Consider the following 23,428-nt stretch of genomic DNA (forward strand, 5'->3'; position numbering starts at 1 on the left):
TACAAGTTCAAATTACACATGATTCACATTTAATACCAGAGTAATAAACCCAACTCAAATACAACACAAATCATAGCATACACCATACTACTTGGTACATCAATCTAATTGATCCCTTGATGACAAACACCATCACCCACTTAAAGAAACCAAACAGACCATAACCCTCCAGCAAACTGATGAAATGTGAAAGATGCCTCATGCTGTTGCTCCTACTTCTTCTTCCTCCTCTTCATATTCCTCATCATCAGCAGTGGCATCCTGGTATTGCTGGTATTCAGCTACCAGATCATTCATGTTGCTCTCAGCCTCGGTAAACTCCATTTCATCCATTCCTTCACCAGTATACCAGTGCAAGAAAGCCTTGCGCCTAAACATAGCTGTGAATTGCTCACTTACACGCCTGAACATTTCCTGGATGGAAGTTGAATTGCCAATGAAAGTAGATGCCATTTTCAGACCCTTGGGTGGGATATCGCATACGCTGGACTTGACATTGTTGGGAATCCATTCAACGAAGTAAGATGAATTCTTATTCTGGACATTGATCATCTGTTCGTCAACCTCTTTGGTACTCATCTTGCCACGGAACATGGCTGAAGCAGTTAAGTACCGACCATGACGTGGGTCAGCAGCACACATCATGTTTTTTGCATCCCACATCTGCTGTGTCAGCTCAGGGACAGTGAGAGCACGGTATTGCTGGGAACCCCTGGATGTTAAAGGTGCAAAGCCCACCATGAAGAAATGGAGTCGTGGGAATGGGATAAGGTTAACGGCAAGTTTACGCAGGTCAGAGTTCAACTGTCCAGGGAAGCGAAGACAACATGTGACACCACTCATGGTAGCAGAAATGAGGTGGTTGAGATCACCAACTGAAGTACAGCCAAAAACAAGCACAATTTAGCAAGTGTTCCCGGTTCAAATTTTGATCCATGTCAAAAGCTTTCATATAAACTAGTCTCAGGCAAATACAAGAAGCAAACTAACAACCAAAACATCCCATATTTCTAGAACATCAGTTAAACCTATGTCCTTGATGTTTTTGTTTTGTGTGTGTGTGTGAGAGAGAGGGAAAGAGAGGGAGATGGAGACAGAGCATGTGTATGCATTGAAAAACTGAAGTTAATCAACCAAATGAAGAGAGGCACGTTAAGAATGTAAACTGTGGCCGAAAAGAAAACGCCAAAGAACAACCACCACCAACCAAGCACATGGAGTGGCTAATAAGTGACCAATACTACAGTAAAACTTATTACCACATTTAACCTCTACCCATTAATTATTGAAAAAAAAGGGAAAAACCAAAAACCATAAAATCTTTAGGAATTTCAAGCCCAAGCTGTTTTACCATAAACCTGGGCTTTTTTCTGGCCCCTCCCCCCCCCCCTTTTTTACCCCAAATCCCTCCCACCCTGACTGGTCAGGGGATCAGCGAAGGGCATTAACCCCTATCCCCTAGCCACCAGACCATAAATATGGGTTAAAAATGCATACCACAAAGTTAATATTAAAGTCAAATATCAAACCTAAGTAGTCAGCATGAGGACTTACAAGTAGGAGTAGCCAGCTTGAGAGTACGGAAACAGATGTCATATAGAGCCTCGTTATCCAAAACCATGCATTCATCTGCATTCTCAACAAGTTGGTGGACAGACAGTGTAGCATTGTATGGCTCGACCACAGTATCAGATACTTTAGGAGAAGGAAAGACCGAAAACGTCAACATCATGCGGTCTGGATACTCCTCCCTGATCTTTGAAATGAGAAGTGTGCCCATACCAGATCCAGTACCTCCACCCAATGAATGACACACTTGAAATCCTATTAAACAACATAATCATCAGCACTAATCATTAACAGCAAGCAATACGTCAATCAAGATACAGCCAACCAAAATCTAAGCACCAGTATCTAAAATTTCATCTCAATTACATCAGCCTCAGGTTAACAAATAAACAACATACTGCCTCGTGAGACCACCACAAAACCATTCCACACATTAGCATGACAGGTAAGCAAGTTAGAAAAAAAAAGCTATTAAATGTCACCTAAATGAAATCACCACTGATTTTAAATTGGCAATGATAACATCAATATAAAAAATTCGTATATACCTACATCCTCAACAAAAGTGAGATCTACCAACTCGAAAAAGCTTCCTTCAGAGGCGTAGATGGCAAAATTACAAAACCCAAATGCATTCCAGTTACGAAACCAAAAGCCAATGAGATAGAGACGTTTGGAAGCATAATTAGTACAAATAGCACGAATTTAGGCCATTTACTGTAAAGGGCATTTCCATATTGTACCTATTGTACAACGAAAAAGAGAAAAAGGAATAGCCCAAAATCAAGAATCCAAGCGCGCCATTTTCACAGACTTTAAATTAGGATATCACGTGCGTGCACTACAATTCTCAGGTGAAGAACGATGCAAAATCAAATATACACCATAAATCCGTTAATTTTCACAAAACCCAAAAGCTAGATCCAGCAAATTTTCATAACTCTCCGCAAATGGAATATAGCAAAAAATGCAGATCTATACCCAAAAAACAACATTCCAACAATAAAGAAAAACAAAACCCAGATCTAATTAATATTAAACCGAAGTTCCATAAAATTGAAAGAGGAAAACGAAATTCGACCTTGCAAACAATCACAATTCTCAGCTTCTTTCCTAACAACGTCAAGAACAGCATCAATCAACTCAGCACCCTCAGTATAATGCCCTTTAGCCCAATTATTCCCAGCACCGGATTGTCCAAAAACAAAGTTATCCGGGCGGAAGATCTGACCATAAGGGCCGGACCTGACGGAATCCATGGTACCGGGCTCAAGGTCCATGAGAACAGCCCGGGGAACATATCTTCCGCCGCTGGCTTCGTTGTAGTAGACATTGATGCGCTCCAATTGAAGATCTGAGTCGCCGGAGTACTTTCCAGTGTGGTCAATGCCGTGCTCGTCGCAAATGACCTCCCAGAACTTGGCTCCGATCTGGTTGCCGCATTGGCCACCCTGAATGTGAAGGATTTCTCTCATTTTCGCTTCTGTTTTTGGTGTTTTTTTTTTTGGGTTGGATTTTTTGTTGGGTGGATGACTTGAGTGTGTGTGAAAGAGTGGCTGTTTTTGGGGAGTGGAGCTGTGGAGGAGAGGAAATGGAGGGGAATAGGAAAGGGTTTGGGGGTTGAGGACTTTTATAGTGGGAATGGGCCAATCACAAGGTTAATGGATGTTTGCTGATGAATCATGACCTGGATTTGTGGTTTGTTTTTGGTTTTTTTTTTTTCATGCAATTCGTGTAAGAAAAATCTTATACCGAAACATTTGACATCGAAATAAACTAAAATGATTCACTACTTTGATTTTAGCGATTTTTATATTTGTATCTGTTAAAAACGTTGTAGGTGGATTCTTGTTTAATTTGAAGTTTTTGCCTTTTCTCGTTTTCTTCCTCCTTTTTTTTTTTGGTTTAGAATCAAAATTTTATTTTCTTTGAGAAAATTTTGAAGTACAAGATGGGAAATGACAATTAACATCATTTGATTTAAGCCCCATTTGGAGTTGTAATGTTTTTATTAAAAAAAAGTACTTTTAGATATTAAAAATACTTTCAAAGTGTTTGATGAATATCATCCCATAAATTTAAGAGTTGAGATTTTGGTGTTAGAAGCACGTTTAGCAAAAGCTCAAATTTAGTACTTTTAGAGTAGTTTTTGTGATTTAAAAAATAAAACATCAAATTTAATCATTTTATGTTATATTATGAACCAAATAAAGAGATAAACACTTTTTAAATTTTACAAATAACACATTACCCAATACAGTAAGTATTTATTAAACTATATTTCCAAACAATATATTTAAAAGTACTTAAGCAAATAATAAATACTTTTATTACATGTTCTAGTAGATAAATACTTTTATTAAATGTTCTAGTAGATAAATACTTTTAAATAATTTACCGCAATTCCAAACGGATCCTTGGACGTGTTAATGTTAGTCCCATTTATAATTTGGGATAAAGGTTTTTAACGTATCAAATATAAGTTCTTTAGGTTAATTTTCAAGCATACGAGTAACAAGAATATTTCAAATTCAAGTAAGTTATGCATCAAATTTACCAGTATTACATGATCAGTAAGGAAACATCAATCCAAAGTTTTATTATGATGTACTCAAAAGCATTTCTTGAGAATTACTGGTTGGCATCCAAATGAACAATTTAAGTGATTTTGTTTTGCCATCTAAATTAGTACTACAAAGATGGAAAGGATTACTTTACTTTTGGCTCGAGTCCCAAGAAGGCAAGAATAGCATGAATAAATTTTTACATTCAGATTCTTCCCAAATCTGTGTTGTGTCGGTGTCCATAACTCCATGCAGAAACCTTGAGGCTGACTTCAAAGTTTGCATTAAATAGACCTTCACTTGGGCTTGAATCAAAACTTTCTTTTTTTGGTAGGGAAAAAAAATTTTGCACGGATTCAATTTCGATTAAACTACCATATATCAAGGGCATTGTTCTTGAAATCATAGGTTTTGATAAAAGGTAAAATAGTGTTCAAATACATGACTTTTTTTTTAAAATATGACAGTTTTTATCAATTGAATCAACTTGTGCTGGCATAAACTACTCAGGTATATTTGTATGATTTCTGTAACTATAACCCTTCCTCTTTCTTGGCTGAAGTTCAAATCTTTCTTTGTTGAAGTTTAAATGTTTAAGCATAAGATTTTAAAGAATGAATTGAGTTTATGCCATATATTTGTGCTAATTCACTTAATATTGCAATAACGTGGCTAAAGTTTTCATATGTGGAGTCTACCTTTTCAAGTGATTCCTTTCTTATGTACATTGTGCTTTTAATTCAGTTCTCCCATAGCATATACACTATCAAAATAGTTATTTAAAAATGGAATTAGTTTACAAAAGTAAAAAAATAATAATAATTTATGTGTAAATAGTTATTTGTTGGTGTTTGGTTAGGATGGCGACTAGGACAAATTTCATTAGTACGGTGATCAATGCAAGAAATTGATTGCATAGAATTGACGCAGCACTATGGACCTTGATTAAGACTGTTATCTGTGGCTGGGGATTGAACCCTCAATTGGAGCCCATGAAGTGTTGGACACCAATGGAAAAATTGCTCAAATTTTGTATCAAGGCCTGGCTCAGAGTAACAGGCTTTTGTGGCCTTACTGCAAATATCTTGAAAATTTTCTTCTTTTTTTTCCCGTAACGGTATATCTAGTCTAACCTATCATACTTCTACTCCTACTCCTACGGGGGGAGGGGGAACCTACTCTATGAGAATCGACTCTAAAGAGTGGCCCAATCGAGTCAAGGGAACTTGATGGAGATTGAACCACCATCAGACCAGACGGGTGCACCACTCATCGGTATGAATTTAGAACATTCCTCGTATAGAGGCACATTGATGGGAGACAAGTGATTTGAACCTTGACCTCCCACTCCACTATTAATGTGGTGGCTAACTCCTCTACTGGGAGTTGGTTTTGAAAATTTTCGAGAAATGAAATTTTTTTGAAACTTTCAAATTAAGTTCACATATACTTTAATTTGAAGAGATTATATGTTATTTATGTTTATTTCATCAACAGAAGACAAAGAAATCCTTAGGATGAGTAAATTTATTGAAAAAAAAAAATGAGTTGCCACAGTATTAAAATGAAAATGTGTTATCTCACACGAGTTTTTGACTATTAATGGACTTAAACAAATGATTTGAGGTAGTTCTTGCAATTGTTTTCGTAATCGGGTTTCTGAAAAGTTCAAGCTCTGCTCAAAAGATGCAGTAGGCTTTCAAGTTTTTGGGCATGGGCTCGAGTTTTGGGATTGAAGTGTAAGGTTCATGGTTGACTCACAAAGATATTAAAGTTTTGGGCCTAATTTGAGCTTGACCCAACCTCACGTAATTATATATAATATGCGTATAATATTTTATTTTGCCACTATATATAAATTACATATTATGCACGTTGTAATGGATGTAATTATTAATAAGGATACATCATTATAATAAAAAAATATATATATATAGTTAAATATACTTAATTGGTTCAGCTGGGCTCTAATCTGGCTAAGCCTTTTTCAGCCCAAGTTTGCTCACAATTATTTGGGCCTCATTTTGAGGTTTAAGTTCATTCTTACCGAATGATATTAAAGGCTCAGCTTTAATGTTTTTAGGCTGTTCGGACTGATCTGACCCTATCGACAAAGTGTTTCCGAGTACAAAGGTATGCAATCTCAAATTTCTTAGACGTATTTATAATCAATATGAATTGTTATCAGATGATCTATAAGTAAACAAACACTTAATATTGCAAAAGTATTACAAGACGACCTCATGTGAATAAGACTATATACAGTTAACGTGGTGTGAAAGGTAATTATAACTACTTGTCGAAAACAACTTTCACATATATTGCTCTGTTTGGATTGTGATTTTTTGCAGAAAATTTTTACGTTTTCCGTGAACACATTTTCTAATATCATTTTTCCAATCATCTTTTTGCTTTACATTTTTCGATCACCTTTTTCCAGTTCATTTTTTAACAAAAATTCCTAAAAATAGCAATCCAAACGATATGCTCGCTTGGACCTCGGTAGCATTGAAGTTGTTCGTGTGACGAATCTGTTTGCTTTTTCTCGTGTCGTCTTGTCCTAAATCCTCATATCTGAATTAAGAGATAATCATCAACGTAAAAGGCAGTTCTTATACCTTTATCTTCGATGCTATTTCCAGTTTTCATGGTTAAAGTAATACGTGCTGGAGGGCAAATAAGTGAAAGCCACAGTCTTAATCGATGAATCATGAGCATGGTCCATATTGGGACGTAGAAGAAGGCCATATATGACTTAAAAAAGTGTCTCTTCCAAAAAGTTTTGGTTCTAAAAGTTTTCATTTCCTTCTTTTGTTGTTTTCTTTTGTTTTTTTCACGTAGGGGAGGGATTGTCAATCCTAAACTTTATTAAAAGAAATTTATGAAGTACAATGAGAAAGACATATAGCTTTACCATAGTGCTTAATCCATGTATGAAGAAAGTGCATTCTATCTTAGCCTTGCTATGCCTTATTTCATGCGATGGTAAGTTAGTGAAAGCTAGCTTGGTAGATCACTGCGAAGAGGTGGCTAATTTAGATAGCTTTCCTTTAGTTATATCAATTGATTAGCTTACGTCCAAAAAAAAAAAAATTAACTTTAATAATTTTATATAAATTTTAAATTAAATGAATGGATAAATATGCTTTAGAATTTTAAAATTATACATTATCAACTAGAAATTATGCAAATATGCACCCAAACAATATGATTAAGCACTTAATAAGTACTTTGACAAAAACTTGTATTAATTAAAATACTTCTTGAAAGCTATCGCAACTCTAAACAAGCTCTGATTTAAAATCGAAATACAAACCATGGACCACACCGTGCATACTTCCATGTAGCTTGCATTTGTGTCAAGCATACCTTAAAATCTTTAACCCTTTTTGAGTTATGCTATGAAATCCCCCCCCCCCCTTCCTTCTCTCCAGCCCAAAAAAAAAAACACAATGTGATGTAATTGCTAAATATAACTAGGGCTAATCCAACCGGGGATAGCAAATTTTTTCAAAAAAAAAAAATTTCGCTTGCATCATAAATACATTTTTCAATGTATCTTTTTATATTTCCAACCACTTTTTTATCTCATATACATCACATCACAAAAAATGTTATAGTAATTATTTCAAATAATTATTTGGAATAATACTCTATCCAAAAATCCTGAAAAGAAAGCAATGCATGTTAATCTTTATACTTGAATAGTAAAGTGTGTACAGGTAAAGTGCCCTAGCCAGTGCCCATCTGGCAGCACTTCGAATACTTTATGATTTAATTGTAGAATAACTCAAAATACTACAAAAGATGCTTTGGATAAAGCTTCAGTCACATGTCAGATTAATTCCATATATTATTCAATTGAGTGGAAACGCATCAATTTATCTTGAACAAAAAAAAGAAAAAAAAGATTGATTTGTAATTCATAATATAATTTTTTTATTTGTAATTTACAGTATAATCTTTTATATTTTATAACTCTATTGAATCTAATGATTTTTCAAATCAAATATATTCATGATATTTTCTATATATTTTTTGTATAATTAATACAATTTTCTTATCAAACAAATCATACTAGATAATTTTTATTTAGTTTATTAATAATATTGACTTTGTTTTATCCCAAAAAAAAAGAGAAAGAAAAAGATTGAAACCCATCATAGCCAAGCCTACTTTAAACACGGACTTATGGTGAATGGAGTTAAAGCAAGAATGACCAAAAGTCAAAATCACGTGTTTTTGCACGTTACACCGCTACGTATCCTTATCTAGTGTTTCAAATTTTAGTCCAATCCGTCGCCAGTTCACACCCCGCGCTGGCCCAGTCAAAAATCCAAATGAGTCATTTGTTCCCATGACGACCGATTTGACATAAGTGTCAAAATCTCCACTGGTTACATTAGCAGCGTTAAGTAGCTCTCTATGGTTCGGAGTGATTACTAGACATTCGTTAATATTTTAAGTAAAAAAAAAACACTTATTAACATACTTAAATTATATCTAATTCGCAATGGAGATACATTTATTTATGTTTACTGCACAATAGGCTCTGCTTGGCAAATGAGTTTTTTGAGTTTTTGTCTAAAATTTTACTGTAATTTATTGTAAAAATTGTAGAAAATATTTTTGAAGTGTGTAAATTTTTAAATATTTTGAAATAGATTGTTTAAAAATTTTGAGATTACTTTAGTTAAAGTTGTTAAAAAACTTATAACAGACAAATTTGACCAAAAACTTATTTGCCAAACAGGAGATATATTTAAATTTTTTTTTTTGAATTAACTTTGCTGTTGTAAAAAAATTAACACTCTTAACAAGAATAAGCACTCGTTTGACAAATCCTTTTTTGAATTAGCATCTAGAAGCGAATGGTGTACACTTTATTTAGTACATAGGTAACATTACAAACACCCTAATCTGGAAAATGAAAAAATAGTTACATGAATGTATAAATTATAATTTTATAGGGTGAGATTTTAGATAATGAAATATAAGTGTTTGAGAAATACGACGTGGTTCAGATACTTTAAATGAAGTTGCTAAAAATTATGTCACCATCTAAGTGATCTTCAATGTAAATAGGAAGACTCTGCAACTTTATTGACAAGGTTATGCCTAAATTCTGAACCATTTTTTGATGGTATCTTGGCTGTTTTCAACGGACATAGTGCATATATGTGTGAGACAAAAAAGGATGTCCTCTATTCATTTCATATAGACACTTTAAGTTATATAAACGGTTCTGTAATTGCTGTGGGAATTATAGATGATTCATGTTTTGGAAAAGTAAAGGAGGATGCAAGTGATGCAGCCCAGGAGAATGCCCTAACTGAGGTTTGCCATTTCCTTTTCTTTCCTCTATTCATTTCATAACTTAATTACTAACACTAGTGTTTCAATGTCCCTCCACAAAACCATATCAAACCCTAGTTATATCGCATCTAACAGATTCTTTTAAGGTGTCGAGTAACATTTCGGTTTCGAATCTTGAGTATGGCAGTTGAAGGTGAGACGGACGTGGAGAAGAGTGGAACGGTATCTTTTTTTGAAAAAAAAAAAAAGAGGAAAAAAAACTAGGGTATGAACCATTGCTGATACCTGAATGTGATTATCTTTATTTGTCAAAATTTATTTATTTGCAGTATCAACATATTTTCTAATCATTTTTTTATCTCACATATATCGCATGTTACAATTGTTTTCAAAAAAATTATCCCAAATAATCTACTATCCAGACACACTTGTAGACATACTTAATCTACATCTCTTGACTAGGGTAGTCTAAAGCAATTTGTTTTCTTTTACTTTCCCACTATAACTTTTTGCATACGCTAATTATAATGTAGAAAATTCATACCAACCAACTCAATGATTAAAACTATCATAAAAATATGAAAACTTCCAAGTATGAAGAGTGCTGAGGGATTTCTTTAGGTTTCAGATTTAAAAGTGCTTCCAGAATCATTCAAACAAAAGTAGATCGTATATTTGTTTAACCTGTGCAAAAGTGCCACCCAAAAAAAAAAAGGAAGGGAAAAGAAAAGATGAAATGGGCTTACGTGGGTCATTTTTTGATATTCCATATAAGTGGATTTAGATTAGATGAGTCAACATTCAACATTCCCCACAATTGTTGTACTCCCATGCTAGTGGATTGATGGAGTTGTTGGAATGACAGATTTGATAATTATGAACCCTAATACATGATTTCAAGTCCAAGCTGTCCAAGCATATACTATGAACTATTGATCTCAGCTAATAAAATATCTTAGATGAGAATAAAGAATAACATAAAATGCAAAGTGCTTTGCATGGTGTTTGTTTGCCAAAAAAGAGGGAAGGAAAAGAACTTTTCTGCAAGTTTTGAATGTTCGTATTTTCAAGAAACTTATGGGATTCATTATATAAAATATTCCCATAAGCGCTCATTTTCTTGTAAAATTTTTCCTGCTAAAATTGATAGGAAAGTGAGTTACAAGATAGTTTTAGCTAATTAGAATTCTTTTACTAATCCTTTTTTTCTAAACTATTTCCTCCATTCTAAACTTCTACATAAATCAGAATATCTTAAAATTTACAATTCAAAAAACCGGCTTGTAGTTAGACATTTTATCCTTATTTTAACAATTAATGAATCAGTAATTTGTTGAATTATATTACATTAGCATTTTTTTCTTTTATATTTTATGCTAGTCTTTTAGGTCTATATAACTTATACACATTATATATATATATATATATATATATATATATATATATATATATATATATATATATATACAGGCACACACCCACACACATATATACATACATACATACATACATATGTAAACTTATGGTTAAAGAATATGATTAATTTTGAGGTAAACAACTCTTCCAATATGCAAAATGTTATATTTATTGCATGTTATTTTACATATATTAAATACCAGAAATGAACAAGTTCAATGTTGAATATTTTCTATTAATCGACATACTAGCCAATTTTTTGTGACTTTTCGGCTAAAAAAAACACAAGAATTTATATTTTCTTGCATCATTTTCATGTTAATCAAACACAACTGAGAAAATTAATTTCCATTTCCTTACCGCACTTCACTTTACTTTCTCCATGTCTGCTTTTCTCATCAAACAAACAGGGCCTTTGTGTTTACTCGTTCAGTCGTCTAGTGCCGACAAAGTACTTAGTGGGTCAAATTTAAAAGGGATAAGTCAAAAGTTTGTTCTAATTGGTGGAATGCAGCGCAAGGAAACTACAACTCTAAGCGGCGCGTGCGTTGATGCGAGTTTTCCTCGCCCTTTCGCTTCTCTTGAAATTGCAAAATAGGGCTCAACTAATTATAGTTTCATACTTCAACCCAATTGAGTATGTATCTTTTTTTCTGGTTGCAGGGAAGGATTGGATTTTAAGAAGTAGTGAAGGAAAATGAGGGATTTGAACCCAAGGCGCATTTTTCCAAAGATTAAACTTTAGCCATTAAATCAAGATTTCCTCGCAAGTACGTCTCTATCAAAAGAGGAGACAAGTAAAAATTTGAATTTATATTTTGCAAAAATTCTTTATATAACTTTGCCTTTGTGGATGAAATTCCCGAATTTTCACATGTACAAGGAGAAAAGGTTAGGAAATGATTTAAATCGTGATCACTAGAATATATACAATTTCGTGGTTTTAAGCTTTTGGTTAGTTGATTTAAACACAATCTCCTCTAACTTATTGGTAGTTGGATTAAGCCATTAGTTGAATTAAATACAATGGTTGATGTATTTTACTCCTTTTTTTTTAATTACTAGCATAATCGCATGTTTATTTAGGCATGCAATACAACGAATGATTGTATTACAGAAAAAATAATCAACAATCTTGATCATGCCAAGAGAGCAATCCTGAAAATGTTTTATTCTATCTTTTAAGTTTTCAATGTAAGATGGTGATGAGTGATGAAATAATGATGAGATGATGGCATGTTTGACTGCATAAGCACCAAATCATTTAGCTGACCACTGGATCAAACTTTAATGTTTTTAATATTCGGATCGCACATTGTATTTTTAGGAAAGTTATAGGATCAAAGTGAAAGTAGAATTTTAGTATCTTAAAATCCTAATAAAAAAGCAAATGTATAGTTTTGTTATCATTTTAAAACTAATAGTTTATGAATATACTTGCAAATTAATAAGACAATTCTTTTAGATTTCTGTTTCTTATTTTGGGATAATTTTAGAAATCTCCCTTGAGATTTCTGACTATTTCACTGGCCTCCCTCCAAATTTTAAAAATTATACTAACCTCCTTTGAGATTTATTATCTTGTAACATTTAGGTTCAGCCAACAATTAAAAAGAGATATTAGCAGAGAGAAGATAATATGATTCCACCATTGATTGCCCCTCATCTACTAAATTGTTTGATAAATGTAATATTAGTCCAAACATTAAAGAAAATACTAAAATTTGCTGCTTATCATTAGGAATTAAATCACATATGACATCAAAAATAGTATATCATTATATATATTTCACTTAATGTAAGATTCAAATTGCTATTTTCAGTTACAAACTCACTGTCAAATATGACTAACAACAAATAATCAAAAAATTATGTAACTAAAATATTACAAAGAGCGAACTTTAATTCCATAAAAATCTCAACAACTAACCTTAATATGTTAACAAGAATATTTATGATGTTAAAGTTTGTTCTATGTAATATTTTGGTTACAAATTTTTTTGATGATTTGTTGTTGATCATGTTTGATAATTGATATGTACTTAAAAAGAGTTATTTGAATCTTGTATTAAATGAAAGATATAAAATGATATACTATTTGATGTTACACATGATTTGATCACCAATGATCAGTATCAAATTTTAGGATTTTTCTTTAATATGTGGATTGGTATTAAATTAATTAAATAATGTAGTAGATGGGGGGATAATGATGAAATCATATTATTTTCTCTCTCCTAATGTCGCTTTTTAATTATTGATTGGACCTAAATGTTATAAGATAATTAATCTTAAGGAAAATTAGTATATTTTTAAAATTTGGAGGGAAGTCAGTGAAATATTCAGAAACCTCAAGGGAGGTTTTTGATATTGTCCCTTTTTTTTATCCAATTAAATTGACTTTTTGGAAGCTGTCATAGTAATGGAATCTTCCCTCGGTGTACCCTAAATTAGACTGACACCGTAGAACAAATCATTCAACACACCTTCTTAGACTTGAGAAAAATAGGAGTCCATTGTGACCACCTTTCTCGAAACAATTTTATGGCATAAATTAAACCCACCATTAATATCTTCATAGTCTTATTCAGCGATTTTCTTGCTTTTTTCGTTTCTCCAAAATGGTCAAACATTGCGGTTTGCATTCTCTTGTACCAGCACAAAATGTTGCTAAAAAAAAGATCAAACTGAGTTCCACTTGTAACCAGGGGGGGGGGGGGGGGGGGGGGCCAGGGGGGGCAACCGCCTCCCCTCCAATTGTTAAAAAAAAAAATTTCTAAGTAAAAAAATTTTTATTATATTGTTTTGCCCCCCAAATATTGATAAAAAATTTCACTTTGCCCCCCTCCAATTGTTATAAAAAAAATTTCTAAGTAAAATTTTTTTTATTATATTGTTTCCCCCCCAAAATATTGATAAAAAATTTCATTTTGCCCCCTCTCAAGGACCCAAACAATAATGTTTGAAAGTTATTTAGGTTTGATCCAAATAACAGAGACTCGTCCCCCCTAATTGCAATTCCTAGCTCCGCCTCTGCTTGTAACCATCTCCATTTGTTTGAAAACAAATCAAGATGTTGTATCCAGCCGTACCAAGCTCCTGAGAGAAGAAGGCTTCGAAGAATGCTATGATAAAAACTAGTACTCCAAAGTTGTCATTTTTTCTTTACATCTCATTCTTATCCTCTCTTCTGTCTCGTTTCTCTGATTAGTTGAATTTCAACATAGTTGGATCCTTAAGGACCATATACATGCTTCAATTAAAACTGAGCGTGTTAATTTGACTGGAACTAGTTAAAATATATCATATTAACAAATAGAAAATATATGATCACAAGATTTAGATTAATCAAACTTAAAGTGATCGAAGAAAAATGTAAAATCACTGCCATTTTAGTGAACAACATACTACAAGAAACTTTTTCTAACTAAAAATATTATTATTATTTAAAGAAGTGAAAGCTATTTTGAAGAAAATTTATGAACGTAATTAAGGCATGGCATTCACTTTGGCTTTAAGGAAACTCGACTTTTTAAAATGATCTGAGAAACCTTTATTTATTTTTTCTTTTTTCCCCGATTGTCACCTATCATAGGAGTATTATGTATTAGGAAAAATAGCGATTTTGGTCCCTCATCTTTAGAGTTTTGACCAATTTAGTCCTTTATAATTATACCCTTATTTTTTAAAAAAAAAAAATCTAGGATCTCTAATGGGAAAGTAAAAAATTATACTAGGACTAAGTCATGTGCATGGCATGTGCACTATTAAAATGACCCATTTTAGTCACCTATCTTTATCCAAAACAAAAAACAAAAATCTAGTATCTCTAATGGACAAGTAAAAAATTCTAATAGGAATAAGTGACGTGTACTGTACGCGCACCATTGAAAATGACCATTTTGGTCCATTACCTCCAACGTCATGTCTAATTTTGTCATTGCAACAATTTAAATCCCAATTTCCAAAGTTAATGTAGGATTTTTAAAGAAGAATTAGAATCTCATGTACAATGAGTCTACCTTTGAAATAAAAAATGAAAAAATTACAAGAACAAAAATGAAAGCAAGACACACACAAACACATATGCCCCAAATAGTATACCGTGGTCAATGACGGAGCCAAGGGGGGGCAGAGGGGGGCCATGGCCCCCCCTAAGTTTTGAGAATTTTAATTCATAATATGTAAATATGTGTGTAAAATAAAATTGGCCCCCCCTAAATTTTTTCAATTTTAGTTTATATTATGAGAGTTGATATATATATATATATATATATATATATATATATATATATATATATGAATTAGTCATCTTTGAATGGAATTTCAATTTTGGCCCCCCCAAAAAAAAAATCCTGGCTCCGTCACTCACTGACCGTGGTATATAGGAGATAAAATTGGGCACTACCGTAAGATATGCCACTGCATACCAATTGGGATGTGTGTGCATGTTTTTCTTTCAATTCTAGTCTCTCTTTCCCTCTCTCTGTTTTTTTTTTTTTTTTTTTTTGGTTTCAAATGTAATTTATAGTGCATGGAACTGACTCTACTAGGGTTTTCTATTTTCTCATTAGAAGTCCTATATTGATTTTATCTTGTGAAAATGAGGTTTAAATTGCTAAAATAATAAAATTGGACATGGCCTTGAAAATAATAGACCAAAACGATCATTTTTAACTGTGCATGTGTTGTGCATGTGCCAAACTCTCGTTAGATCTTTTATTTTCTTGTTAGAGGTCCTAGATTGACTTTTTCATGAAGATAAGATAAGGGAGTAAAATGGTTGGGGTCATAAATAAAGGACTTAATTGGCCAAAACCCTAAAAGTAAAGGACTAAAATAGCCATTTACCCTTAAGCATTAAGAGGAGCAAAGTCTTATTAGTGGCTTATCTGCTACCAACCCTGATAATAAAGATACTCGGACCACCTCTAGGGCCCAAATCAATAAGACAGTTCTCTCATATTTCTGTTTCTTGTTATATATATATATATATATATATATATATATATATATATATATATATATATATTTCAATTAAATTGACTTTTTGAAGCTGTCATAGTAACGGAGCCTTCCTTTGATGCACTGTAAATTAGACTGACATTGTAACATAAATCATTCAACATCACCTGTTCTCTTTGTTCTCTCTTTACTCTCAGCTTTCTCTCCACCGTTCTTCTTCCATAGAAGAGGGATCTTAGTCTCAAACTAAGGTCTCCCTTCCTTTTCCTTTATTTTTGTTTTATGTTAATAAAGTTTCTTCTAGGACATTATAGTGAGAGTTTTCTCTCTCCTAGTATTTAATAATGAGAGTTTTTTTTTCTCTTCTAGACTATCTTAGTGGGAGTTTTATTTCATTTTTTTTGTTATTTTTCTTAGATCTAAGAGTTTTTTCAGATTTATATATTAGATCTGAAATTTTTTGGATTTTCTTATCAGATTTCAATATTAGTTTTGAACCTGAACCAATTGAATAATAGATTTGAAGGAATAGACATGTGCAAATATTTATAGAGCAGGCCGTGCAATTGGTTAGATCTGATGATTTGTGATACACAATATAATATTTCTTATTTTATAATTCTATTAAATCTAATGATTTCTAAAATTAGATATATTTGTGACATGCTATATGTATTTTCTGCTATTAGTGCAACTTTTTTTTTATTAAGTAAATCGTGTTGGACGATTTTCTACTAATTTATTAATAATATTAGTTTTTGTTTTTTCCAAAAAAAAAAAAATCATCAAGATCATAAGCTAACATTACCAAAATAAAATGTTTATTTTTTCATAGACTATGCTTTTGATGATTACATAAACGGAAGGCAAAAAAAACAAATGTGGTGTTGCAAAGAGTTAAGTCATGTTAACGAAAGTAATCAATAGAGAAGAAATTTCAGTTCTTTTGTGTAATAAGAAGGCTTCGAAAGTATGAAAAGATCAAGAAAATAATTAGTGTACTTTATCTATTTTTTCTTGGAATATAACTATAGAAGTCATAGGACAAAGAATCAAACTTAAGGTAATCACAAATTGATTCTAGTTCCTTTAATTGGAAGAGAGACGGAGGACAAACAAGAAAAGCTGAAAGGTATCTAAGCATTTTAGACCCTATAAATTGGGGCAACGAGGGACAAAATGATGAAATATGATGATGATCTATAATCTCGAAACTGCAACGCACAGCAAAAGTAGAAATCTAAGGGGAAAATTTTAAGAATAGTAGTATTCCTTCTCCCACCCATTGCTATTAACGTCTTTATGTAGTTTGAAAGAATATGTGTTTCATTCTCAATTCCCTTTTCCACCTGTTTGAAAAAGATATAGATACAATGTAGCTATGGAATAGAAACTGCTTTAAATTATCTACAAAATTCTAAATTTCTATATCATTTAAAAAGGGATTAAGTCCCTCTTTCGACTATAGGTTGGAGGGTTCGAACTTTACTTGCAGTGAAAAAAAATTCAAAGGAGATGTCGAAACACCTCTTTAGTCTAGTCAGATCTGTATAGCTACTAATTTTTAGTTCTTACACAGTTTTTTTAAGCTTCACTTCCCGTAGAATAGGATAAATTAGGTTATAGAAATATTATCGTTGCGAAAAAAAATATCATTTAAATTTTTACCTTAGCCCTTAATTCCAAAAAAAAATTATATAACTTAGCAACAACATTACCGTCAGAATAACCCCATCATAAATTGCTTTTGGCTAGTTATCTTGAAAATAACCCATTGTCTTTCTTCTCGAGAAACAGAAGAAAACAGAAGAACAAGGTCATGCTTTTGAATTTAATTTAGTGAGTGAATATAGGCAACTAGTGTCAATTCAAAGGGTGGAAAGCCTTCAGCAGTACTAAAATGTTTTGCACCCTGAAATTTTAATTTCAATACTAGAGTACCATCAACTTCTACCCTTTCTGCCACTTTTAACCCACTTCATGATTCAAAATTATGACAAAAAGATCATCATTCATTAAATCTGCACCAGTGGTAGAAATTACATAAATCATATACAGATACAATGCTACTTAAAGTGAACAATATATGTTCACTGATGTACTATTTATCTATTTGGTGATCAATTGCTCAAGTTGGCAAATCAAGCACAAGATTTAGGAACAAAAAATATCACATGTTACAATAGTTCATTAATATTGTATTAATTAGTATGAGATTGGGGTGAGGCCGACAGGCATCCTAATGGATATCACGTTACCAGTTGTTCTTTCAATCTTACTTTTATGGATATTTATAAATGAGTTTTTGTAAGCAACTTTTGGACAATATTATTACGTGTGATATTACCCCAAGAGGAAAAATATACGTTTTTACTTGAAAATTTTGGATTTCTAAACTTCCCATATGTTTCTTTGGATGCATTTCATTATTTGGAAACTTGAAAGTGATTACTACTGTATGCAGTGTGCTTAACATGTCAACTCCAACCAACCCACTAAACAATTTTGATTAGCACATCTTGAAGAATTTTTATTAAAATATTAATATGGAACTTCTTTGAATTATTGTGTACATGAGATTAAAAAAATTGTTAACTAACGTCTTTATATTTTTTTTTGAAAAAAAATTTCTCGAAAGCAGACCATCCATTTAATTAGTTGGCTGTCCTTTGGAGTGTTTATAGGACTTTTAGTGTAGTGATTTTGTTGGGAAGAATATATGCCAATAAAAAGTTAGTTGAAAAATAGCATATAAATTTTTCCCCCTTAGAAGTAGATGTTTTGAGAACAGCTCATCTGTATTCAGCAATCAGGTCGAAAAGAGAAATGTTAATAAGTTTTTTGGTTTTCTAAATTTAAGCATTTTTGAGAATTTAGAGGAGCTCAGATAATTCACACATATGTCACCATAATACATGCAAGATGGAAATTCTGAGATGCATAAAGATAGATATTATCATCAGATATTGTAAATTTGTAATGATTCTTTTATAATATATATGTTTTGTCTTAAACAAAGTCTTTTTATACTAGTAGGTTAAGACAGATCTGGGTCTGTTTGGATAAGCTGTTTTTTTTTTTAAATCTATTTTAAAAAATAAAATTTTATTTAAAATATCATCTACAATAATATATTAAAATATTTATACATTTAAAAAAATAAAAATGAAAGTATATTAAATAACTAATGATGACTGGCGGAGGTTGTCAATAATGGGGGGCAAGTGGTAAGAGAGAGGAAAGGTAATTTTTTTGGAAAATAAAAAAAGGATATTTTTCTGATTATCTTTTTGTTTATCTTTTTGTTCACTTGTGGAAAAAAAAGGACACATTTACATTGTGGATTTAACTACTTTCATTTTACACTTTTCTTTTTGTGGGGCATCAACTGATGACATCATCATGGTCATGAATTTTTTCACTAAATTGTTTTCTCTTTTTTTTTCCGTTTTTCTCGTTTCTTTACCTGACTGGGACTTTTTGGTACGCCAACTAGGTGGAATTTCGAAAAACAAAAAATTCCTTGTTAATAATTGACGAACCTCTCCCAGTCAAAAAGAAGCAAAATATGAATTGTTTGAGACCCCACCTTTTAAAACAAGAACAATGATGTCTTATACTCGTTTTTCTTGTCATCTCCAAATTTATTATATTCGCTCGTTTTTCTTGGATCTAATTTTCAAAAGTTCAATAATTCAAATTGTGTTACACCACTATCACATCAGTGGTGTGGCACAATTTAAGCGATTGAATTTTTGAAGAACGGATCTGCTCAAATTTTGGCCACTATATCTAGGCGTGCAATATATAATTCATGAGAGTTGTAACGGTTAAAAAATAAAATAAAAAAGAACATATCATAATTTTAGCCCACAAGCTATATTGTCACCCCTCGCATTAAATTATCTGATTTTTCTTGCCATCTCCTAATTTATTATCGTTTTTCTTGCCATCTCCTAATTTATTATATTCACTCGTTTTTTCTTGGATCTAATTTTCAAAAATTCTATAGTTCAAATTGTGTCACATCACTATCACATCAGTGGTGTGGCACAATTTGAGCATTGAATCTTTGAAGAACCAATCTACTCAAGTTTTGGCCACTGTTCTAGGCGTGCAATATATAATTTATGAGAGTTGTAACAATTAAAAAAAATAAAAAAGAACATATCATAATTTTAGCCCACAAGCTATATTGTCACCCCTCGCATTAAATTATCAAAATACTTGACATGATTATTAAGGAGTGTCCACTGAGAATTTAAACAAACCAAAGAGAAAAATATGGGAAAAAAGGGAGAATATATATATGTTTTTCTCCAAGGAACATGACGCGATAGATTATTTTTACATGAACTTTTTCTAAAAAGAATACTTGAGGGTGATACATGATCAATTCTCAAATAAACAAAAATCAACAAGAACCTTAACATTGAGCACACTCAAGAGATGTTGGTAAGATAAACAAGTCAAAGAGTTAATGTTCAAAATACAACAGAAGCTGATAGTAAACTATTATAGTAAGGCTTATAATTTTTATTAAGTATTTTATAAGTATGTTATGAATAAACTATTAAGGTGATAATATATTTTTGTTAAGTATATTATAAGTATGTTTTGAATAAAGTCAGTTACAAGGATCATAATTTCCTTGTAGTATCATATTATTCTTCATATTCTGATGATCTAAATAAAGTATGTTTTTAGATCACCAATCAAGAAGGGAAAACTTATATGTTTATAACCACAATTATTGCAATGGATTTGGATAACCTGATACAAACATGCTTTCTTGTATATAATTATATGAGTTTTTTCTAATGGGTCTCGTTAACGTATTTAAAATTCACCTAACCTATCATGTATACACATACTAACAATTATTATCTTCCCTTGCTTCTATATATTTACCCTATTTAATTTTATCTACCATCTCTTATATTTATTTACTTTTCCTAATTAAGCTCACAAATTAAAAAATATGATACCTAAAATATATTTTAACGAGTGCCTATTAGGCACCAATTAGACAGACCCAATAATTATTTATCAATTAAAGTATCATTCTTACTTTCCTTTCTTGTTCTAAGACTCTTGCTTCTCTAGCGGCATTACGTCTAGAATTGCATAGTGGAATTGCATAATATAGGAATACCTTGCCACGTCTCCATCCAATTACAAAAGCTAACAATTGCTTTTTTTCTTGGGATAATTTCAGAAACCTCCCTTGAGGTTCCGTGAAATATCACTAAGCTCCCCCCACGTTTTCAAAATCTCTCTTACCACCCCTCAAGTGATTGTGGTGTCACATGTCACTATCAAAATGGATAAATTATAAATAATAACCTCATTTCCTCTAGCAATTAATTAGCATATGAAAAGCAAAAAAAAAAAAAAAAAGAGAAAGAAAGCATGTAATAGCCTAAAGCCCGGGAAACAATTGGTCCATTTACAAAAAAAAATTGTTTTGATTTCTAGTTCAATTTTTTCCTTTAACATTGGACTTTATAATTTGACTTGAATTTGGGGCCAAGACATAACAGTTTTGACTTTTCATGTGCACTTAGTATAAATCATTATTGATATTGTGCAAGCGTCTTGATAATTTTTTAATATAACCAAATATTTTTTTTAAAAAAAATTACCCATGGCCACCTTTGTTTTAGTTTCATACTTGCCTTAGTTCACTAGTTATTTCTTAATCTATTATCCTTAGTTGGGGTAAAGAAATCAACACCATGTCTTTTGACATCTAACATCGATAGCAAGTTTAGAAACGAGAATATGATCCTTATTATTACCCATTCGATATCTTTTTTAATATTTTTGTTTTATTTTAGTTTTCTTTCAATTTTCTTCCTTACACTCATATAATCAGAATATGTGGCTACGATAATGTTCTTTGGAATATCGAATTTTTTTTATGCATACATCCAATAATAATACCCTTATAACAAGGGTGAGTTGAAAGGAAACTAACTTTGTATATATTGAAAAAAACTGGGGTGGTTTTGAATGGTTTTTCTTGGAAGTTTTTGTCAAAAAAAAGTTTAATATATAATTTTTCTATTATACATTGCTGATTACAAAGTTTTAAAGTTCCAAGAAGGTGTACAAATAACATAGCACAAACAAATAAATAAGAGTAAAATGTCATACTTTTTAATAGCTGGTCATTTTCTTGTACCAATTTCCTCTCAATCTGCCCATTTTCTAAAGCTATTTCTGCCTTTTAATATTGCTGCTGGGAAGCCAGAACTAACTGTTGCCTTCCTAACGGTCATTCACCTTTCTCACTTGCAGTCCAATTTTCATGCATTTCACACTTTGACCCTCTCACTTTCTACGTAGATTTTTTTTTGGTCAGCTTAAGGGTATTAAGGGAACTAAAACACTCTGTCTCCTCCAAAATGCATTTTCTATTAATATTTTTGGTTGGAGGGACTGACATTGTTAACAAAATGTCAATTCAAAGGGTGGTAAGAGAGATTTTAAAAATATGGAGGGAGCTTTGTGATATTTTCTGAAACCTCAAGGGAGGTTTCTGAAATTATCCCTTTTTTCTTTTTAGCCTGACGTTACTTTCGTTCATTACTCATAAGAGGGTGCCATTTTCAATTAACACTTAAAGAAGAAATTTGTATCTTCTTTTCCTTATCCTTTTATTCAATTTCTTTTCATCCACTAATTAAATTTCATAAAATCTTCTTTAATAAATTGAATTCAAAGTTTCCGGCAATTAATATCCAAATTCTATTGGCTGCCTTTCCAAGTATTCATATTTTGACCTTAGATTTTAGATTAAAAATTTAAATTTGCATTTACCTCAGTTGTTGGTAGTAGTGGAAGTGGAAGCGGTCAAACGTTGAATTGGCTTAAACGAGTTGTGCAAGTATTTGAAGAAATTTTAAACGTGAGCAGACAATGACCGAAGGCAGTTTTTGTAGGGACGGATAGGCGAAGCGGCAGGAAGCAGCCACCGCCCCCTCAAGTTTTAGAAAACTTGATTTTGTTCACACTAAGAATTAAAAACTTTCAAAAAAAATTTTCGTAGAAATTACCGTGTTTGGATTGTAGTTTTTGTGATATTTTTTAAAATTTTTCATGAGAATATTCATTTGCATATTTTTAATCACTTTTTTTTATCTCACATACATCATATTTTCAAAAAAATATATTATAATGTATTTTTCTACAGAAACTCCTAAAAAGGATCATCCAAACGAGAACCTTTCCTCATGGAAACATTTTAGAATGTTTTATGTTATATACTTAAATTTGGATATATTAAAATTCACTCATTCAACATAATTTTTTGGTTCCTTCTATAGATATTTGGTCGCCTTCAAGAACCAAAAAAATGAAGATGGAATTCAATTTGCTATTTTTTTTTAATTTTTCTAGTGTTAATACTGCTTTTCATATGGCAATAATATAAGCCAACATACAGAAAGTTACGTGGGATTTAAGCTGCAAACAAAAGTAATATAAAATTTCACATTAGCTCGGGTTCAATTAGAAGTAAAATACTGAAAATGGTATATAATTTGGAACCAATTTCACACTTTCTTTTCTGACAAAATAATACAACCCTAACT

The 23,428-nt window shown here is 31.8% G+C and overlaps 1 protein-coding gene across 1 annotated transcript; it reads right to left on the reverse strand.

Moving 5' to 3' along the window:
- LOC113709368 (tubulin beta-5 chain) lies at window positions 1–3,179 on the reverse strand. Its single transcript, XM_027232117.2, has 3 exons — window positions 2,651–3,179; window positions 1,555–1,824; window positions 1–875 (listed from the first exon to the last, which is right to left on the reverse strand). The coding sequence occupies exons 1-3, from the start codon at window positions 3,042–3,044 to the stop codon at window positions 199–201; spliced, it is 1,341 nt and encodes a 446-aa protein (XP_027087918.2). The 5' UTR covers window positions 3,045–3,179; the 3' UTR covers window positions 1–198.
- Between the last annotated feature and the right edge of the window lie 20,249 nt (window positions 3,180–23,428).

Source organism: Coffea arabica, chromosome 9e (assembly GCF_036785885.1).
Source record: "Coffea arabica cultivar ET-39 chromosome 9e, Coffea Arabica ET-39 HiFi, whole genome shotgun sequence".
NCBI lineage: Eukaryota > Viridiplantae > Streptophyta > Magnoliopsida > Gentianales > Rubiaceae > Coffea > Coffea arabica.

Excerpts from the sequence above, each read along its gene's own strand:
- LOC113709368 (XM_027232117.2), bottom strand. The coding sequence starts at position 3,044 with ATGAGAGAAATCCTTCACATTCAGGGTGGCCAATGCGGCAACCAGATC. Across the intron at positions 1,825-2,650 it reads GAATTGTGATTGTTTGCAAG|GATTTCAAGTGTGTCATTCA; the intron begins GTCGAATTTCGT and ends GTTGTTTAATAG. Across the intron at positions 876-1,554 it reads CAAGCTGGCTACTCCTACTT|TTGGTGATCTCAACCACCTC; the intron begins GTAAGTCCTCAT and ends GCTGTACTTCAG.